The 15833-nt window shown below is 35.4% G+C and overlaps 1 protein-coding gene across 3 annotated transcripts; it reads left to right on the forward strand.

The window, feature by feature from the left end:
- Window positions 1–4009: 4009 nt before the first annotated feature.
- On the forward strand, window positions 4010–15657 carry LOC135584180 (phosphatidylinositol 4-phosphate 5-kinase 1-like). Of its 3 annotated transcripts, none has more exons than XM_065097958.1 (11): window positions 4011–4341; window positions 4449–4535; window positions 6280–6419; window positions 6563–7636; window positions 8335–8502; window positions 9487–9652; window positions 9893–10000; window positions 10078–10265; window positions 11327–11481; window positions 13004–13175; window positions 15186–15657. In XM_065097958.1, the coding sequence occupies exons 3-11, from the start codon at window positions 6361–6363 to the stop codon at window positions 15460–15462; spliced, it is 2367 nt and encodes a 788-aa protein (XP_064954030.1). In that variant the 5' UTR covers window positions 4011–4341; window positions 4449–4535; window positions 6280–6360; the 3' UTR covers window positions 15463–15657. The 3 variants fall into 3 exon arrangements, with proteins under 3 accessions (XP_064954032.1, XP_064954030.1, XP_064954031.1); XM_065097959.1 differs by having other exon boundaries at window positions 6389–6419; XM_065097960.1 differs by lacking the exon at window positions 9487–9652 and having other exon boundaries at window positions 4010–4341; window positions 8335–8461.
- Window positions 15658–15833: the final 176 nt, after the last annotated feature.

Raw genomic sequence — 15833 nt, forward strand, 5'->3', positions numbered from 1 at the left:
TTTGAAACCTTTAACCTTTGGTAAATGGGTTTGGTACACTGCCACCAGGCCAATGTTTAAGGTATTCAAATTCATAACTTGCTTTGATATTACGATAAGTGTATTTTCTAAGTACCAAATGCTTAAGTTGTTAGGCAAGTGCTCAATATATTTAGAAGTTTTAATGGATTAAATATTGGTAATTAAGATTCCAATGGTACTGAGTTATTATATGTGTAGTTTCTTCATTTGCTCATATAGTTTTGAGACAGATCAGAAGGCTTACCTGTACAATTGAAAGGAAAGAGAGACCAAAAAAAGGAGAAAATGGAAGGGGGAAAGAAAGGTGATCATTTTTTCCGGATCAGTTGGTCAGTAGGATCAAAGATGAAAGTATTGCTTGCAAGGCTGTGGCATGGGCTTTCTTGTCTGTGACTTGCTGACTTGTAGGTAACATGTCATGACATGTCTGAGAATAGAATCTCACTGTGGCATGCCTTTATTGAACGCTTGTTGAGCTACACACCTATTGTTTGGGTTCTGTCTCCATTTTGGCCTTTGGTATTTACTTTGAGCCTTCCTTTAGATTTATAGTCTCAGATTTATCTTCTATGACAATATTGTCATATGCAAAAGTTAATTCTGTTGAGAAGGAAAGAAAGAGGTAGGTCAAATGTGAAGTTGACTACGAGGAAATATATACTTACTTCCACATATTAACAATGAGTTAATGCATTTTGCATAGTTGCATCTCTTTGATGGATTTATTAATAGTAAGTTCCTAAGCTCATCTCTAGTTAGACTCTTTGGATGGTGATATTTGTATTTCTTGGGGTGTCATTGAGGTCAAGCAGGTGTCATTGAGGTCAAGCAGAAAGCAGTAGGGTTCCTTTAGGAAGATAAATATATTGTATGTCCCTTCCATGATTTACCATAAAGAGCACATTTTGCCTGTTCGTATGGCCTATTACCTAATTGTTTTTTCTCCAAGTATTTGGCTCAAAATGCATTGTCAGAGCTACATACACAATGCTGCTCATTGCTGAACTTGCCTGCCTTTGAACTGCTTAAAATGCAAGATGTGCTTTGCTTTGCATAGATTTGCCTCATCTGTTGTTGCAGAACACTTTGCTTACAGGAGTCCGTATTACATTCCTGAGAAATGTTCTATTTACTGAGTTAAATTCGGAAAGAAAAAGGAAGAAACAATGTGAAGGGAAGAAGAAACAGATGAAGCTTCTGGGTAAGAACAAGTCTCATCCATAATTGCCTTCTGCAATCAGTTTTAAGTGACCGGTCACCAAATTAGGTTGGCTTTTACATTCTAAATGAATTGAAATGTTGTGATAGAGAGAGACAGAGAGAGAGAGAGAGAAAGAGAGAGATGGTCCAACAGCTCTTGGCCGACAGACCCATCATGGCCGGCGGTGGCGAGCAGAGCTGTGCCTGCTTTGTCGGCCTGCAAAGCCAAGCGAGAAGGTATCCCCACAGGTTGATGCAGACACCACAGAATAAAATGCCACCGTCTTCATCCATGCATATCAGTATCCACTTCTATATTATTTGCTGGTCTGGATGTTGAGTCAAGCGCATGCATGTACTAAATTTCATGCATGTTTTCCCAGGTCAATCATGCATCTGCATTCTTTCATTTCTTTATAGGCATCACTTTATATCACCATGTTATCAATGAGAAGAATGAGGTTGATAAGATAAGAACATCCTATACCATAATCCTTATTATTCCCTGTATGATTAATAGTACAGGAGGCAGCATGATGATACCAATACATGAAAAGAAGGAACAATGGATTGTAGACAGAGAAAAAAAGAGAAGACATGTGATGCATGTTTTCAACGAGAAGAACGAGGTTGTCAAGAGAGATATAATGCTTACTACCCATTATTACTTATAAATTAATAACATGTGATGCATCATGATGAAAAAGAAAAAGGAAGAAGATGAGATTATTATTATTATTATTTTTTCCTTTGGTATAGGATAGAGTTAGTTGACATCTTCTAGGCTTATCGGATGAGGTTTCCAACTTTAGATCTTATCATCCTCTTAAAATTTTAGATATACGAGTTAAAATGTATCAAGATGAGCTTAATTTGTTGTAATTTGCAAATCATATGCAAATTATAAGGTATTTGCTTCTATGATTAGGGATAAAAAATCTGAAGTTTAATAGGTCTCATCAAATCTTTGTATGGTTGAGAGAGACAGAGAGAGCAATTATGAGAGGTAAACAACCTCAAATAACTTAATATTTTAATCGGTATATATATATATATCATGAATTAAGCATGCATATAATGCTAATTCTATACCTAACAATCAAACATCTGATTTATGTTTTGTTTGGAGGTTCAATTGCCTCCTAATCCTATTCTTTTTTACTTTCTTGGACGTGTTATATCATTCAAATGTTTCCTTTTCGACTTTATTGGACGTTGCATTTTTCTTTTCATGTAAGCTCAATTTTAAATAAATAGGATATTACGACTTGTTGTTGTTGAATATGATCAACATCATGATGAACATCAAAGGAACAAGAAAAGACAACTCAAGTAGTTTTTTGTCTTGAAATTTGAATACAAGGGAACATGTTGGCAATGTCATGACCATAATTGGGATTTCACAAAGATGTGGACTAGTAATATATATATATATATATATTTTATGCATCATTAATTACAAATATGAAGGCTTATGAAAATATTTTTTTCCCAAAAATCATACGAATTAATTTGATGAATTTAATCGATACGATCGAAAGGATTTAAGTTCAAATTAATAGAATTAGGCGCGCTTTAGTCCCATATAAATAAAAGGGATTCGAGGATTACAAAATCTAATATCGATCATATTGAGAATTATTATTATTATTATTATTAATTTTATTATCATTTATTATAAATATATTTTATGGATGTAGAAACTAGAAAGCATTAATACTAGTCAATGACATGACACTCCCACATGCGGTGGATGCATGTGGATCCAAATATGTCATCGTATCTTCGAGAAGCATCAAACATATTGCTATGTGATGTTTGTTCCGAACAAATGTGAATACAATATTGCATATACATGCGATGGACTACCATGAAATATAATTCCACATATCAAGCCATGAATCCATCACAATACGAATGACCAACTTATAGTTATTATACATATAATTTAGATTAATGGCCCACCCACACTTTGTAGTTGGCACCCAACCAACCCATCCAATTGCAACACGTCTCTCATTATTAGATCAAATTCCAATTGCATGTTGCCAAAGGAATATGATTCAAATTTAAAGCCAAATTCCTCTCTCTCTCTCTCTTCCATATAATAATAATACATGCACACATCCACCAATTTTTACCCAAAATTCCTCAATTTCTTCTTCTTTTACTTATTGTTTTTACATGTCTATTCTTTCAATGTTTCAAATTAACGGATGTGCCCCTACAAATTTACATATATTTTCCTTTTAAATATTAAAATCCTTCATTCATCCATAACCATACTCCTATGATAAATAAATAAATAAATAATATATTAAAAAATTAACAGTGAATTATGTATCGACTTAATTTAGAAACTATTAATATTTTATCTATGAACACATATTAGAAAATTTACCGATTCATCCGGTCCGTCGGTCGGGTGATGATTTTAAAATTTCCTCTAAAAAATTTTAATACCTAAAATATTGATAAATTTTTATATTTAAAATATTAATTTGATGATGGTATATCGGATTCATTTACTACATATTAAAAATTTAAAGTATTATCTAATAAATTTATATATAAAAAATTAATTTGATGATAATGTATAAGATCAAATCGTCAAGTGTTTATGATTCAAAATCTCATAAAATAAATAAAAATATTGAAGAGTCTAATCATTATAGTGCAATTGATAATAAGCGTATAATTGTAAATATATACTAAGGGTTAAATACGAAAACCATTAATGTTGGAGGGGTATTATGTTAATTTGCCTTTTCTTTTACAGGAAACCGCGAGCTGGAAACGAAGCACTCCGAGAAGAGGCGGCAGCAGCAGAAGGCGAGGAAGAAAACAACACGTTGAAGAAGAAGAAGAAGGTAAAGCACAGTCGTGATTGAAACGAAACAAGAAGAACCAGAGAGAGAGAGAGAGAGAGAGTTGGATGGATTCGACGTCGCGATCATACGGCCGCACCCCCACAAACCTCCCTTCCTTTTACCTAATCTATCTTCGTTGACGTTCCCGATTGGTACGCGCGTCGGGGCGGAGGGGTCGGTGCGCTATCCGGCATGGTGGATTCCTCCGCCTAGGGGAATTGATCCCACCCCCACTCTTCCACTCGGGAGGGTATTCCTTTCCCTCCTCCTTTTGTCTTTTATTTTCCTTTTTCCCGGTTTTGTACCCTTGACTCTTGTTGCGTCTGGTTGGTGCTTTTCTGGCTTCTTAATTTGCAGGGTTGATCTCTTTTCTTGTGTTTTTTATTCTTGACGCGCCGGTCGCTGATCTCCGAAGAGGGATTGGGGCGGACGAGCTGAAACGAGGTGGGTTCTGCCGTCTTCTTTGCTCCCTTTTTGGATTTATCTTGTGATTCGATGGGTTTCTTTGAGTTCTTGGCTGAAATTGATAAAAGCTAGTTCATTTCTACCAGGTGCCTTGATATTTGATTGTATTGGTGCTTCATTTTGGGCCACAATCCCTTTGAAAAAGGAAGAGCGTAGGATAGGTTATTGTGTGAGGGATTTTAAATTGAATTAGACATAACCCTTGGTTTTTGATTGTATTGGTGCTTCATTTTGGGCCACAATCCCTTGGAAAAAGGAAGAGCGTAGGATAGGTTATTGTGTGAGGGATTTTAAATTGAATTAGACATAACAAGGAATATGCAGACGAAAAAAGAATCCTTAGTTTCAGACTAGACTGCATGACTGCTTATATTGTGCGAGGGATTTTAAATTGAATTAGACATATCAAGGAATATGCAGAGGAAAAAATAATCCTTAGTTCCAGACTATACTGTATGGCGGCTTATAAATTTGGAAGAAATAAAGGTAGGATTTTGAATTATTCAAATCTCAGTAATGGTAAGCTCGTTCACTGAGTACGCCCACTTGGTAATTTGCCTGGAGACAGTTCTATCGATGAAGCAATTTGTGTTCATTTTCCTACTTGTTCTTGTGGTTGCTGATCAAGTCAGTAACTAGAATCTTGCAAGAGTAACGTCTATGGTTAATGACAGAAGGGCCTGAATGACCCTTTTTTGTCTATTTCAAGATGATGAATTTTAGACCCTTAATTGTGTCCGACCTCTTGAAAGTGTGATTCTTTAATATATGTTATTAATTTTTCTGTGTAACGTGTAATACATCTCAAGTTCTTTAACTGGACAACTTATTTAGTATAGGATGCTTTCGTTCTTGACACTAGTTAGCAGAAACTAAGCTGAATGATGCCCTATGAAATGCAGGACACATTACAGCAACTAATAAAAACTCATAATTGCATATCAACGATGCATTTTTTTTTTGGCCAGACAAGGACATGGAACAAGAAAACTAAGGGTCATAATCGTCTTGGGACATATTAGGAGGTCAGCTTGTCATATGAACTCTTTTTGTAAGCACCAAATATTTTTAATAGTATCATGCCTTGATAGTGTAGTAATCTGGAACTTCTGGATTTATTTATTGAAACTAGATGCAGTGTTTTATTTATAGACATCACACCAGCAAAAGCTAAACTGAAGTATACAAGTAACCTTAGATTTACTGTTGTATCATCTTTCTCAAACTAAGCTCATCTTTCTCAAAGAATAAGTTATATAAAATGCAGTATGCATTTTTATAAAATAACAAAAATAGGTAGTCCCACCACTTTGGAATCTGGAGAAGGTCAAATACCCAATGCCTTGCCCAGCTTTAATTTATGTATAGCATAAACTTAGTTTTGCCTTACTCCACCAAATTTGTTGGAGTTTAACGTTTCTATCTACTGAAAATCACTCTGAAATTCAAATTTTCAAAAAGTTAAATCAAGGTGAGATTATTTGGAAACATTGACAAGAACTATTTTCTTTCTGTACTTATCTGTGTAAGGTTGACTAATTCCATAGGTGTAAGGATCAAAGAAACACATGGTAGTGACACAGTCAGACTCTAAATCTTGCCCTTGTAGTTTTCTTCTTTCTAGAACTTATGCTATGATTATCATAAGATAGTTGTACATTTTATGGTTAGATGCTTTTCTCCTGTAATGCCTTGTTTAATTTGATAATTCTCAATGTTGCAGTTACTCATCTGTGGATCTGTTAGCTTGTGACTTTTATGTCTTGGCAGTAGAAGAGGAGCTCATATCTACTCTCGCATTCATATGAACATTTCTTTGGAATCTATTGCAGGTGCAAGTATGAGCTATGAGCATGGTGAAAGGTGAGCATTTTTCACTTCTTTTTATCAACTTTTATATTCTGTTACTTTTATATTCTTTTTGTCAATCATCATATGAAGTTAGATTTATACGCTTTAAATCTGCTTTTTTTCTGTTGAGGTCCTAACTATACCTGTTTTGCTAGTCATGCTGAGAAGGTTCTCTCAAACGGAGATGTCTATGTTGGAGATTTTAATGGTTTGCTTCCTCATGGAATGGGGAGATATACATGGTTGAATGGAACTATCTATGATGGTCAATGGGAGAAAAACAAAATTACTGGCAGAGGAAAGATACTCTGGCCATCAGGAGCTGCATATGAAGGTGAAATTAGTGGAGGTTTCCTCCATGGATCTGGCAGTCTTTTTGGATTTGATGGATCAGTTTATAAAGGTTCATGGATGATGAACAGACAACATGGAAAGGGAATCAAAACTTACTCTAATTTAGATGAATATGATGGTTTCTGGAGGGAAGGGTTGCAAGAAGGTTTCGGCACACACAAATGGAGTAATGGAAACACTTATAGTGGAAATTGGAAGTCTGGGAAGATGAGTGGTAAAGGGGTCATGAAGTGGTCAAATGGTGATCTCTTTGATGGTGATTGGTTAGATGGATTAGAAAATGGATCTGGCTATTATAAATATGCTGATGGGTCACTTTATGTTGGAATCTGGAGCAGAGGGCTAAAAGATGGACATGGAACCTTTTTTCCAACTGGAAGCAGAACACCTTGTCAACTTACTTATTCTAAATCTATTGTGTGTGGTAATAAAGTGCAAAGTCTTGGTCCTGCTTCATTTTTTAGTAATGAAGGACCCGTGAGTAAAATGTTGTCTAAAAGAAGCACAGTCAATAGATGGAGCATGAATGGTTGTCTCCGAAGTACTAAACGGATATCACATAGGCCGTCTTCCCTTGATGGCATCTGGAATGTTAATGATGCTTGTGTTAGCAGTTCATCGGAGAACACATCTCGTACATTATGTTCAACTGATGAAAGTCAACTTGAGCTCCTAGATGACAGAATTTTAGTTTACGATAGAGAGTACATGCAAGGAGTTTTAATAACAGAAAGAATGAGATATTGTGACTTTGGAAGACCACAAAGGGCTAAATGGCACTGCAAAATGAGCAAGCAACCAAAGAGACCTGGTGAAACTATTTACGGAGGTCACAGGAGCTACTATCTGATGCTAAACTTGCAACTTGGAATTAGGTAATATTTCTTAAGTTAATGCACCCAAGCAGGTTGTTACCACTTCATTATGTAGCTAATATGTTTTGCAGTTACAGTTTACATGACCATGTTGGAAACCTGTGTACCTTCTCTCAGCTTTTTGTTTAGACCTCACTTGTGCTCTCTACTTATCTCTTTATGTTATGAGCTATTACAAAACCAATTTGTGCCCATATTTCACTGGATCATGAATGTAAGCAGGTTTTCATGTTGTAAAAAATGAGTAGATTTGAATTGAAAGTAAATTTTTTAAGTACCAACTTCGGAAGGACATTTGAGCAAATTACATTTTACACCATTTAGCCACCTCAACCAAACTATGTTTTTTTCCCTCCCTTTTCTTGATGGCTTCCTGCCCATGAAAAGAAAGTAAAGCAAGATTACCCGAAAAAAAATCTCTGGATTGAACTTAAATGGAAAGTTTGCCTGGGACTAACTGGCTGACCAGATGAGTTTTAGTTAAGCCAAGAATGATAATATGTCCATTTAAATGCCAATAAATTTTCCTTCTTTTATCCTGATGATGTAAAGTTCTTAATGAAACAATGTTTAGAAGCTACTGTATCTACAAATTTATCCGTTCAGCATCCAATAATTAGCATCTCTTTTTGTTTAGTAATTATTTGCTTCCTGATCGCAATATAAAGAAACTGGAGTTCTCATTTCAAAGTTGACAGGTACACGGTTGGGAAAATCACACCCGTGCCTATGCGTGAAGTCCGTTCTTCGGATTTTGGGCGTCGAGCTAGAATACAAATGTACTTCCCGAGCAGAGGCTCCCAATTTACGCCTCCACACAACTCGGTGGGTTTCTTTTGGAAGGACTACTGTCCAATGGTTTTTAGGTAATTGGTCGACTTTCCAGTTCTTCCTTTTTGCAGGTTGACCCTCTTAAATAAATGTATTAGTGATGTAGCTATTAAAGCAGGTTAGATAATAATTCTTTATACTACCTTTCATCACCCTAGGATCAAATAACAAACAACTGTCTTGGAGTTGTTTGTTGATAACCATCAATCCATAAGAGAACAAAGAACTTGTGAAACCTCCAGAAAGTACAATTCATATTCTTCTAAAAGTTTTGTTCCTCTTTGGTTATAGAATCTCGAGTTGCAATCATAAGTAACTTAGCAAGCATGATGCCATTAATACTGGTCCATACAATGAGGATCTGGTGGCCTTGTGTAATCCTTTTCATTTAAAGTTTGCCACTCCCTGTCATATAATTTAGATTACAGATTGTATCTGTTGTCCTATTTACATGTGTAGGATTTTATGTTTCCTTCTTTTCAGTTGGGTGTTAAAAAATGGTGATTGCTAACAATATATGCTTGCAAATTTGCCGGTCCAATTCACATATCTTGGGTAAGTCTTTTCTATCATCTTGGAATCCACAAGCAAGCAGAATAACATTGATAAAATGTTACCTGATCATACTTTGATTATGACAGTTGGCTTATTGAAAATTTATTAAAAGTATTATAATTTACTATTTCCTAAAAGTAAGTTTTAAATTTTGTGGTGAAGGAGCATGCCAGTGATGCTGTTTTGAACTTATGATATCTACGTCTAAATCCGATATATGATTCTAAATGTAAATCATTTCAATCAATTTTAAGTTATATTTTAAAATTACAAATCAATGTGTAACTTGTCAGTAGAGAAATCTCAATAAGAAAATAAGTACCGCATTTCTTGAGGCTATAGGTGATGGCTTGTTTTCATTCTTTTCATGAGAAACCTTCAATCACTTGTTTAATATCTTAAACAGGTTTGCTCTTTATGATAATACAGTCAACTTTGACAATTAAATGGTAACATGTTATTAGGAACCTTCGTGAAATGTTCAAGATAGATGCTGCTGACTATATGATGTCGGTATGTGGAGGTGACGGTCTCAAGGAGCTTTCTTCTCCAGGAAAAAGTGGCAGCATCTTTTATCTTTCACAGGATGAAAGATTTTTAATAAAGACCCTCAGAAAATATGAACTTAAGGTTTGATATGCATATTCCCACAGTCAAAACTAGATGTGTAATTTTTTGGCAAGGCATTTGCTTTTCCTCAGCCATTTTTTCGTTAAACATTTCTTCTTAGCCATCTTATATTAGTACATTACTCAGTCAAAATAGTGGCATAGAAAACAGTTTAGGTTGAAAATTGTCGATGTTTCGGATAGCAACTGAATTTGTATCAACACAGCATACAGATTATGATTGTGCAAATTTCTATTTCAGATTCTACTGAAGATGCTTCCCAACTATTATGGTCATGTTGGAGCTTATGAGAATACCCTGATAACAAAATTTTTTGGTCTCCATAGACTGACCATAAAAGGAAGGAAGGTATATATACCCTGAATTTCTAATGCATTTCTGGATTGCAAATGATTTTGCTGCCGTCTAATATTTTGCTTTTGCAGGTTCGCTTTGTTGTTATGGGGAATATGTTCCGCACAGAACTGCGAATTCACCGTCGGTATGACTTGAAGGGTTCATCTCATGGGAGATCTACAAGCAAGCATAATATTAATGAGAACACAACATTGAAAGATCTTGACCTCTCATATGTCTTCAATTTAGAGAAATCATGGCGTGAGTCGCTTTTTAGGTTAGCTGCTTCTGATCCATTGGGTCTTCAGGATGCTAAAGCTATAATCATATATTTTTTTTTCTTTGATGAGAAGGATAGGCAACAACCCATCCAATTTCATTAAAGCAATGGAATGCAAAAAATAAAGGAAACAAGAATGGTGGGCCTAATCTTGAACACAAAACAAAAGACAGGAAGAAGCTTTATCAAATTCCATGGAAAGAAGAGACCTGAAAAGAAAAATAAAAGAAGCTCTTCATATATTTCTTGGCATGGTTTAAAATATCAGGTACTACACCTTTTATGGTCCAGCCTGGTTCATACCGATGTACTAACACACGATATGCTTGTACGTACTATTGTACCATTAAGGAGGGAAGAAGAAGAGGAGGTGGAGCATAGGAGGGGAGAGAGATGGAAAGTAGAGGAGGAAAAGGAGGACGAGTACCTGGGCTAGTGTTGGTGGGCCGGTGGGCATCAAGAAGGGATCACGAGGGGTCGAGCATGATAGAGAGGATTTTAGCCCTATATTAAAAAAAAGAAAGAGAATAAAGGATGAACAGAACCACCTGAAAAGGGTCAGTCTATATGCTGGTTTTCTGTCAAACTGGTAAATATTACACTGTATGAACCGGTTCAGGCAGGATATAGAACCATGCTTCCTGGCAATATTGACTCTCCAAGAATGGAACCACCATGGGAGTTCTTAAGAAGGTCATTTGCACTATTGTTAAAATTGTTGATAATCTCGCTTTATCCTTGGCCCTCCAAAGTTTATATAATATAAAATAGCAGAGCCATCTCACACCTTCGTCCATAAATCTAGAACAAATTCATTTCTCCAAGCATCTCAAAGATCCTCCAAAAAAAGTAGGGATTTGTCTAATCCCCAAAAGCCTGCAATGAGAGCCCACACATCAATAGGCCTTCACAGTAGAACAAATTATGATTGATATTCTCACAATGAAAATTGCATCACATAATGTAAATTGTAAGTTGTAGGTACTATTTTATCTATCTGCTCACATGCTAGAGATACTCGTCAACCACTTGAGTTTTTTATTTTCTTTTTTCCGCAGACAAATCTCTCTAGATTGCAAGTTCCTAGAATCACAATCTATAATTGATTATAGCATGTTGTTGGGACTGCATTTTAGAGCTCCTGAACATCTGAAGGCTTATTCAAAATCTCAGAATTTACTGAAGCATAGTGCAAATTCAGCAGATGATAACGGTAGGTATCTTCTCCAGTTCTGGTATCTAACTAAGCTAAATACATAAACTTCTGTTTGTGTTCATGTATCTGCCATCTGCATTTTAATGAACAGCTTATGCTTTGACAAATCAGTATCTTTTGACAAATTAGCATCTTTTATACAGCTTCTACAGCTTACCTGATTATCAATTTTAATTATATTGTCTATGTTCTAAACTTCTAATTGTATATAATGTTCCCTTTTTTCTGTAATTTAATCAATAGTCATTCTTTATATTATAATTGATATATATGTTCTGAGCAAATTAATTATATTAGCAACCTCTAAAATTTAGCTAATCCTTTAGAAAGATGCATAGTAAAATGTGAGGTAAGTTCTTATTGACATACATTTCATCTCAAAGTTTTTTTAACCTTGTATAAAGCAACCTGGTTCTGTCTATAGACATGCTCCTTTTTTTCACAAAAAAGAGAAACTATATTACTTAGAAACACTCAAGAAAAACAGGTTGCTTTTGTCAAAATTTAAGAGAAAAAAATTGTGAAATGCAATGCTTTCTAGCATAGCTCACCAGCCAATTAGTGCTCCTATTACCTTTCTTGAAGACATGGGTAATCTAAACTTATCAAAATCACAAAAAAACCAATGGTGTCTCTAACATTGTTGAGATTTGAGAATAACCCAAGGGAGGATCGCTTGGTCATTCAGGCAATCAGCCAAAACAGAAACATCAGATAGTGTAAATGTCAAACCCTTTCACGTGTGACCATCTGAACCTTTCTCTAATAGCTAAAATGTCGCAGTATAAACTTATTTGATTCTTGATGAACCAGTACCCCTTCATGTGTGGCCATCTAAACAAGTACCAGAATCACTATGAAGAATAGAGCGAGCACCCCTAGCTTGAAGCTATTGTTTCCCATGAGTCCTTTGTGCTAAGCTTCAAACCATCTTGGCTCCAATTTTCCCATCTTACCAATTTATGATAGATGATAATATTTCCCTTGGAATTAGGGATATCAGCATAATCAAGTGCTTAACTATGACTTTTTAAATCAGGGTCATCGTAATAGTTTCTTTTTTTTCTCATTAGAGAAAACATCAGTTGGTGGATTTCATAAATGCCAGAGTATCGGCAATTAAGGTTCTTTATCTATTTGCATTTTGGCATCGGCCTTTGGATGTTGAGGAGGATGTTTTTTAAATATTGAGTGAAGTAATGTTGAATATATATGAATTGCAGAAACCAAATGAGCCAGTAAATAATCAAACACAGTTCTATGGAGATTTATGATGGCCACGTACTTGCATATGTTGTGCCTTAGTTTCTGCATACAGATTTATCTGCAACATCTAAGAATAGTTATAGTTTAATGGAGTCCATGATGGAAGATCTTGAGTATTCAGTGAAGAGAAGATATTTCTCTATAAGCAGTTCGGGTTAAGCTTTATAATTTAATTAGTCAAAAGCTCCATGAGTTCCAGCTTGCTTGTTCTTTAGATTTTGCTAACTATATATTGACACATTCTGTCTTCCAGCTGATATTCAATTACGTGATGAAGTCAAAACTCCACCAAAGGGTTTACGCTTGGTCGCTCATGAACCAAGTTCTGTCAGTAGCCTGCCAGGTTCACACATACGAGGCAGCACCTTAAGAGCATCTGCAGCGGACAATAAGGAAGTTGATCTTCTTTTGCCTGGTACAGGAAGGTACTGTTTCTATAATCCTTTCCATAGCATCTTGCAAGGAACATAGTTGGCAATTTTGTTGATAATAGTTCCCATTTTGACACAATTTATTGTTTATTTAGTAGTCAACATAGTACTAAAGTAAAATAATTATATAGTATTGTTCACATAAAACCTTGGATCAGGTGCTTCTCTTCTCACAGTTGCCTGAAAATTGCTTTTTGTGATTTGATTGGTGGTAGTCATGGTCCGATCTTTTTCCTTCTAATATTAAAGGGTCTTAGTGCCACATGCTGTAGTTACATATCTAATCTGCCCGCTATTCTGTACAACAGAAGGATGAAAATTTCTTTTGGGGTCTCGAGTAATATTCATTAATGTTTTTAATTTGAAGGCTTAATATTTTCTTGCTTACTAATATGCATTATTCTAAGTGGAAGTATAATCTGAAAAGATGTGCAAACTTATGCTGTGAAGTCACTTGTCCTAAAACGTATGAAAGATGATGGATTTGTGATGGTATTCATAGAAAGTGAAACTCTTAAATCAGGGTTTTTGACAGCAATACAGGGAGCACAATCACTCTATCTGACAGAAATTTAGATAACATTCCAGGGTTGTTAAGTAGTTTATCATTCAAGACACCAGCTTCTTTTTTATTTGTCAAGGAAAAAAAAATCCTCTTTGGTACTGTCAAGTTGAAAATGCTGTGTTCTCATGGACTTTGCAACCCATGTGCTGCCTCCTATTGTACAAATCAGCCTATACACCATGTAGTTGGTTGAGGTAATTCTACAACATACTTCTAAAACCTAGGCAGTGATGTAGCGGAACATAGGTGCCCAAGAAACTACAAACTTCTAAAACCTAGGCAATGACGTAGTCAAACAAAAGAGCCCAAGAAGCCTGAAGCATTTTACACAGATTTTAAGGAAACCATATGTGGACTTGAATGCTGAAAAATAATGATCTTCTTCTCCACTAAAAAGGTGAGATGAGTTTACATATTGCTAATCTTGCTAATGTTTGCTGCCTTTAGACATTATAAAAGAGCTTATGGTTAAAATTACGCCAAAGAATTTGTTTGAACTATTCCATTTGATTCCCTGCTCCCACCGCCATGCATGAAAATATGATTTGTCTTAAATTAACAATGTTTTGATTTTGTTCTGTTTTGCATTGATAATCCCAAATCTACTACTATATTTTATTGTTGAAACCTAATTGTCCTGTGACCATGTCAGAAGTTGATTGACTTGAAACCGCATCAAATGAGATGCTTATTGACCAAGCTTTCGTACCAGTCATTTCTTCATTAGACTGTTCAAACATGCTGTGATAACCATGGTTTTTGGACTCTACCATCCCTAAAGATATCCGGGTTGCCGTGAATCTTGTGGAGGCTTGTGCAGAGTTAGTTAAATTAACTTCACATACAATACCCTTGCTAACACTCTGTTAATTGTTTAGCATGTTGTTAGAACTTCCCTTGAAGCCTTTTGGCCATAAAAAATTTTCATTCTGTTCAGATTGTCTCGAGTTTGAGAAACTTCTAGATTTTTCTAGTCATCAACAACTCCTGTGTTGATGTCCAATTATAAGCCTGCCTATAGTTTTGGAAAGAACTGCAAGAAAAACAATCTCGTAGAATGTCCGTAACAATATATATTTTGCCATCATTAAGATCTATAAAAAACATATATTTAGTCAAGTTAAGAGTATTTAAATATTAAAGTTCGTCTTTGTAAGTCTTCATCTAACTCCTCAGACCATCAATATTAATCATTTCAACTCCTTTAATTACCATAACACCGTCAATGTTAGTCTCAAGCCTAATGAAAAAAAGGTTTGAGTGTTGTGTTAGGCCATCGACAATTAGCATAAAACTATGTCAGATTTCATGAATATGAATCTTAACCATATCTTGTAGAATGTTCATATTTAGGTTTAAATTTTGTTTAACATTTGTGGGACTGAGTAATTTCAACACTGTAAACTTTTGGCTAAGACATCCAATAAAATTTTAAACAGGTTGCGTGTACAACTAGGGGTGAACATGCCAGCTGAAGCTAATTGGAAGCCTCTTCACAACAAAGGGCTACATTCAGCAGAATTTAATCCTGTTGAGGTCTATGATGTTGTTCTCTATTTTGGGATCATAGACATATTGCAGGAGTACAACATGACGAAGAAATTTGAACATTGCTGCAAATCACTCAAGTGCGACCCGCTATCGATCTCTGCTGTTGCACCAAAGATGTATTCAAAACGATTTGTTGAGTTCCTGGAGAAAGTTTTCCCTGATTAGATATGCAGCGGAGGAAAACCTTCTATCCGGTTGACAATCTTTCTCAAAAGTTTTGTGTAGCATCCTGCAATCTGTCAGTTGGTGGAAGAAGCTTGGTAAATGATTGTATCTATTCCTATTTGTTGTATGCAAATGACAGAATAATTCCATAGTTCAAATAATATGTTCTCAGGTGGTTCATTCCTCCGGTATAAAGTTGTTCATGGAAAATTAACAGACCGTACGTCCTAACCAGCCTTAAAGAGGAGTTTTGCGAACATGTTCGAGAAAATTATTTTACAGGTTGAATGACAAATTAAAATTATTTTACAGGTTGAATGACAAATTATCATAACCTTCCCAGGTGGGATGACAGATTTGGTGATCCTCAT

This window comes from Musa acuminata, chromosome BXJ2-3, assembly GCF_036884655.1.
Source record: "Musa acuminata AAA Group cultivar baxijiao chromosome BXJ2-3, Cavendish_Baxijiao_AAA, whole genome shotgun sequence".
NCBI classification, from domain to species: domain Eukaryota; kingdom Viridiplantae; phylum Streptophyta; class Magnoliopsida; order Zingiberales; family Musaceae; genus Musa; species Musa acuminata.

Excerpts from the sequence above, each read along its gene's own strand:
- LOC135584180 (XM_065097958.1), top strand. The coding sequence starts at position 6,361 with ATGAACATTTCTTTGGAATCTATTGCAGGTGCAAGTATGAGCTATGAG. Across the intron at positions 10,001-10,077 it reads TGACCATAAAAGGAAGGAAG|GTTCGCTTTGTTGTTATGGG; the intron begins GTATATATACCC and ends TTGCTTTTGCAG. Across the intron at positions 10,266-11,326 it reads TGGCGTGAGTCGCTTTTTAG|ACAAATCTCTCTAGATTGCA; the intron begins GTTAGCTGCTTC and ends TTTTTTCCGCAG.